A 6,000-nucleotide genomic window follows, 5' to 3' on the forward strand; every position below is an offset into this window, starting at 1 on the left:
GGGAGTGGGGGAGGTAAGATGGCCACTGCCACTTGAACACATTCAATAATTTAACAGATAACCTGACGCAGGTTAAGTTGGACTTGCTGGGAATCAATTTTACATTTTAAACTTTACAGGCCTATTTTGGCTACACTGGGGGTTGGTTTGTCGTGGGTTCTATCTGGTTGAGTGTTTTACAGCTTCAAGGATTCAGCAGTAAATATCACAAAGAGACTGACTTGTTTTTAAACACCTCAGTATAAGAATTTCCTTGTTTTGGAGGATGTGCTTGGAAACATCACATCTTTTAACCTATGATCTTACAAAAACGCAAGTCTTTTAAGAAACCGAGCTCTGCAGAAAGGAAGAGCATTTGAGGCTTGGTTTTAACATACACTTCAGAACTGGGTTGTGACACCCCAGATATAATCTAACTCATTATCACCCCTACTAGATAGTTGCAGCTGAAGACAGGGAAGCGGGTTAATTTTAGGCTCGTTTCCCTACTACACAGCTCCGCTGCCAGAGCTGAGCACAAGGGCAGAGGCGGCAGGAGCACCGCCGAGGGAGCCCCGAGCGCCTGTCCCCCCGTGAGGGGAGCCCCGAGCGCCTGTTCCCCACTGTGAGGGGAGCCCCGAGCGCCTGTCCCCCACTGTGAGGGGAGCCCCGAGCGCCCGCCTGTCCCCCACTGTGAGGGGAGCCCCGAGAGCCTGTTCCCCACTGTGAGGGGAGCCCCGAGCGCCCGCCTGTCCCCCACTGTGAGGGGAGCCCCGAGCGCCCGCCTGTCCCCCACTGTGAGGGGAGCCCCGAGCGCCCGCCTGTCCCCCACTGTGAGGGGAGCCCCGAGCGCCCGCCTGTCCCCCACTGTGAGGGGAGCCCCGAGCGCCCGCCTGTCCCCCCCTGTGAGGGGAGCCCCGGGCTCGCCCCCGCCCCGCTCCGCCCGAGCCCGGAGCGGGGGTGTTCTTCCTAAGAAGGATTCTCACCTTGCCCGAGAAGGAGGATGACATTTCAGGGGTCGCCTCCTCCATCCCGGGGGAGGGCGGCGGGACGAAGTGCTTTCCCCCCCCCCGCTTCCTTGCAGGGCAAACCCGGGCACGACACCTGCTCCGGGGCTGCGGGATTTAGGGCTCACCCTCGCCCCCCGACCCGCTCCCTAAGGCTCCGGCGGGGCTCCTCCCGTCGGGCCGGGAGTCCCGCGGTGTCCCACCCCCGCTGGCCCAAGGGAGAAGGCAGGGCGCAGCCCGACAGCGGGAAGCAGAGCCCAGGGTTCGCGGAGGCCGGGCGGCCCAGCCCGGCCAGCACCCCCGGGGGCAGGGAAGCGAGACCGGCTTTCTCCCGGTGCTTTACCTCTGTACACCGGGGAGCTGGGGCTCCGTCTCTCAGGTGAGCTGCTCCTCCTGCTGCCGCCGCTCTCCGGCGACCGCCGCTGCCTGCCCTTCACCCTGCCCGGCTCCGCTCCGCCGCCTCCCGCTGCCAGCGGCGGCGTCGCGCTGGGCGGCGGCGGGGGACTGCCTCCGCCGCGACCCCCGCCGCCGCCCCCCGGCCCCGTGTTGCTGCCCACCGAGGCGGAGGGGGACCGGGTCGGGCTGTGCTGGTTGCCCCGCAGGAGCTGGTACGGGACGGTGGCTCGGATAGGCTGGAGCAGCCGGCTGCTCCCCGCCGAGCCTCCCCCGGCGCCGTTACCGGGGCCCCCGGCCGTGGCGGCAGTGGGGGACCCGGCGGCGCCGCGCCTCATCCTCTGCGGCGGAGGCTGGTGGTGGGACGGGGGGGTTTGCGAGGAGCTGGACGAGGACATGGCGGGGATGCGCAAGACCCCCGTAGGTCACTCGCTCCGGTGGCTGCGGGGGACCCGAGCTCGGCCCCCAGCGCCCCGCATGCACCGGCCGCGGGGAGAGGAGGAGGAGGAGGAGGAGGAGGAGGGGAGAGGGATGGAGGTAGGGGGCGGGGCGGGACAAGCGCTGCACGGCCCTAGGGAGTCTCCGCGCCGCCTGCCCAGCTGCCCCCGGCTCTTCCTATCGGCGACGGCGGCTGCTGCTTCCACGCCAGGCTCTGGCCATCGCTGCCCGCCCCAGCGTCGAGAGCACCGGGGGCGCTGCTGAGCCCAGCGGCCGCTCACATCGTACAGCGCTGCCGGCTCAGGGCGGTCGGCGGCAAGGTACGACGAGGGGACACGCAGCCGGAGTGGGGAGGGGAGGAGGCGCTCGCAGCCAGCTCTTGCTCCAGCTCTTGCTCTTGCCCCCGCCAGCGCCCGGGAGCCGCTACCAGCACCATCCGCTCCCCACGCCGCCCGCCCTCCGAATGGCACCGCGCAGCCCCGGCGCCCGGCCGCGGCGGGCAGGGGTGGCGAGCGCGCCAGCCCATTGGGCGCCGCCGCCGCAGTAGCGCGGGCTCCATTGGCCAGAGGCGCTGTCGCTCGTGGCGGTAAGCCAATGGGAGCGGGCAGCGCGGCGGGGCGTGGCGGGGCGGAGGGGCGGGCCGGGGGAAGTGGGATGTGGCGGCTCCGGGGCGGGCCGGGCTCGCCGCGCCGGGATGCGGTGCCCGTCGGGGAGAGCCGGGAGCGCTGCCCGGGAGCGCGGCGGGAGCTGCGGGATGCGCTTCTGAGCCCAAAGCGGACTCTGCGGACTGCCGATTTAACACGGACTTGGGAGCCACTGCTCTGGACCTGATCTTGTGCTAGCCCTATTCCCAGAGGACTGTCTGCCTCTTCCCGCTTACTTCTCATGCAGGGAAGCTTAGAAACAGCCAGAATTTCTCGCCACAAAGTCTGTTCACGTCCATCCAACTTGACAGCATTTTACTTTCGTTAAGAAATCAAGATGTTCTTCAAACGCTAAATAAGTGTGATTTCATCATTTCCTTAAGTGTATATAGAATATTATTCTTTTTCCTAATAAACAGTCAAAAACACTTCTTGGAGAATGCCAAGAGGGAAATTAAATGTTTTTCAGTGATATTTTTAGAAAGTGCTTTTGTTCTGGGAAAAAGAGCTGCCATTAGATAAATTGATAACCTGAGACAATGAGAAACAAAATGAAGGTTAGGATGAGTAGCTTAATAACTAAGAAAATAAATGTCTGTAAGATCAGAAAGATAAGTTGAGCTGAGTCCATCAAGAAAACAGTGCTTATTTTGGATCTGATGCAAATAGGATGCTAATGGAGGAGAAGGGAAAATGCAGGGAGTTTTGCTATGTGGAGGAAGTCAGCTCAGTGATGGCCTCTCAGACATTAGGAGAACAAAAAGGACATGGAATATACATAGAAGTAAAATTTTTAACAAGATATACTCTTATTTTAGATACCACCTATGAATCAGTAACCAATTAAAAGTGTCACAGAATTAACTACATCCCTTGTACAATTTTTGATTATATAACAAACATTTGTTTCTGTTTTGCACACTTCTGATCGCTGCACTTATATACTTCCAAAGCTGTCCATATCCTTATCCCTTGGTAGCACAGGAATCAGTCGATAGTCCCAATGAGAAACCGTATTCTCAGAAAATGCTTCTATTCATGGGCTGTTAGCGAGACTTTGTTTGCACTAGCACCATGTGACACAGTCACCGTGGTTGTGTTACAGAAAGGGTTGCAATAATACACCGCACATCCACGTGAACACGTGCTCCGTCAACAAAGCCACTCGTATAAATTAATTTTAAGAAAAATCAACAACCATGTGTTTTTCATTTGTCCAGTCTTTTTGTTTTCTGCTGGCATGAGCCAAATTTGTTCGTAAAATTGGGCTGAAGAGACTTTTTCCTCCAAGGATTTTGCTTAATCACAGCTAAGAAGTCCATCTAGTTTATTCTTTTCTGCTTCACTGCACTAGGCTCAAAATGGCTGGAAAGCATTCACCTGTAGTAGCCATCTGCCAAACAGTAATATCAGTATTGTTTTAAACAGTAAACACGTTTCCCTATATCTGTACCTTTGTCAGATTACATTGCTGATACAGTAGTGTCTTACAGACCAAAAAATCATCTGCTGTCAGCTGAGAAAGTACACCTTTGACTAACAACAGCTGATACATTCCAGCTATTGCCAGTGCTAAGGGCTATGTCAGACTAAAGTAAGGATGAACTGGTGTAACTCTTGAATTTGCCTATTTAGATACTATTTTACAATGGCTAGATTTTACAATTTCCATGGCCTTGTACCTCAAACAAGCAAGGTATTTGGATAGGAAGAACAGAGGTGTAAAGACAAGGTAAATGTCTGACAAAAAAAATCCCACCAGCCCCAAAACAAGAACACCCACAAGCACCCCAAACCACAGGGCAGTGTAAAATATCAGTAGCAAGTCTGCCTTTCCAAACAAGCTGAGGACCATGCCACAGCCTTACAGTACAAACTGAACCACCACTTCACTTGCCTTCACAGCAACCAGAGAATAAAAAATCTACTGGGACTGCTTCCAGCCATACTGTTACCAGCCACAGCTGTACTGGGGAGACTTTGCTCCCCAAAAGTCATTTCCATCCTAGTTCTTTCCAAACTAGAGTTAGCATATGTACTACAACACCATGCCATGTGCCCAGGAAATGGTGATTTCAGAAAAGATGAAGAGAGTATTCTTCTGTATTTTAAAGTGGGATACTGACTGTTGAATTTTTCACTGTTTTTCATCTAGGTTCTAGCTCAGGGAATACCATTGCTGTATAATATCAAGAAAATATTACAGGGAAAGTGAAGTGAAAACTGAACTCCTATCAGAATCTGCATATCTTTCAGAAACCCATATTTGCCTTAAATACCTTTTTAAGCTTTTAAAAAGCCACATTAAAGGCATTTCTGTCTTTTCTCCTTTAAGGAACTACCTTGTCAGCTGGCATGTGCTTAAAGGAGTTTATACTGGAGGTAACAGGTATTTCTGAATCTTAAATCCTTCTGGGAGACAAAGACATCCTTAACACAGCTTCTGAGAGAAACATCCTGAGAGCAGTGGAAATTATACATCACAGCAAGAGCACAACAGCAAGGGAGTGATCTCAAGGAGCAGGGCAGTGACAAGCAAGAGTGAAGCAGTCTCATCTCTCCTACTATTATCAGTCAATTATGGCTTAATCTCTTGATGTCAGAAACATGTACATAAGTGCCATGAGCCATGGGAACTGAGAAGTTTTAAGCAGTTATTAGACACTATGCAATCCTATTCCTTATTTTGTTCCTACTTGAAGGCTTTAGAGAGGGCAAACTCTTCAAATCTGGACATACCTTTTGTTTCTAGGCTCTCACTAGGGCATAAGGCCATCAATATTCTGCTGCCAGTGTATCTACCTGCTTGCTTCATTATTTTTATGTCTCTCTTACCTCTCTCTGTCTATGTTTTCTTTGCTGGCCTTTCCCCACTCCACTTACAATCAAGTCCTTTGTGACTGTCTCTGAGGTATTCATACAGCATCTAACACAAAACACTAATGAGAAAGGGTGAGGTTATCTTCTCGTATGTTCAGGTCCATTCCCTGAGTTTCAGTTAATTGTAATGAATATACATTTGGAAATATTACATTTGGGAAGAGAGAAATAATAAGAAGTACTTACATCACAGTAATATTCTGAAAGAGATGATGACCAGAAAGCATTATCTGTGGCCAAAAACTAGAACAACCCCTAATGACCCAAACTGCAGCTCTCAAATGACAAAACCAAGGCTAAACCAGGCTTGCCTCTGTGGACTTGGAGCATCCCCAGGCAGGAATGGGAGTATCACCTGCAGTAAGGGCCCCCATGCAAAATGCAACTGCTATCTGGAGCTGAGCAGCTCTGCTGAAGCACCAGTGGTCCATTTTCCTAGAAAATATCTGTTTCAAGCTGTGGAGATGTTGGTTTAGTTTTTGGCCTGTTTTGTCTTCAAACAAAATTCTAGTTAGAATAAGACAGTAATGGGGGTAAAATATATTTGGAATTATTTTTACTACAAGGATTTTTGACAGACAGACACTGCCTTCATCAACCACACTCCATCTTCTCACAGCTCCCAAAAATTTTGGTGGCACAGATCTGATCTCCTCAGA

The 6,000-nt window shown here is 52.4% G+C and overlaps 1 protein-coding gene across 3 annotated transcripts in view; it reads right to left on the reverse strand.

Annotated features, from left to right (window-relative positions):
- GLCCI1 (glucocorticoid induced 1) overlaps positions 1-2,279 on the reverse strand; it is a 57,608-nt gene extending 55,329 nt beyond the window's left edge. For all 3 annotated transcript variants that reach the window (XM_056486032.1, XM_056486031.1, XM_056486033.1), the window contains exon 1: positions 1,330-2,279. In XM_056486032.1, coding sequence (XP_056342007.1) covers positions 1,330-1,777 — 448 coding nt within the window. In that variant the 5' untranslated portion in view covers positions 1,778-2,279. The remainder of the gene's footprint in view (positions 1-1,329) is intronic.
- Positions 2,280-6,000: the final 3,721 nt, after the last annotated feature.

Source organism: Oenanthe melanoleuca, chromosome 2, assembly GCF_029582105.1.
Source record: "Oenanthe melanoleuca isolate GR-GAL-2019-014 chromosome 2, OMel1.0, whole genome shotgun sequence".
NCBI lineage: Eukaryota > Metazoa > Chordata > Aves > Passeriformes > Muscicapidae > Oenanthe > Oenanthe melanoleuca.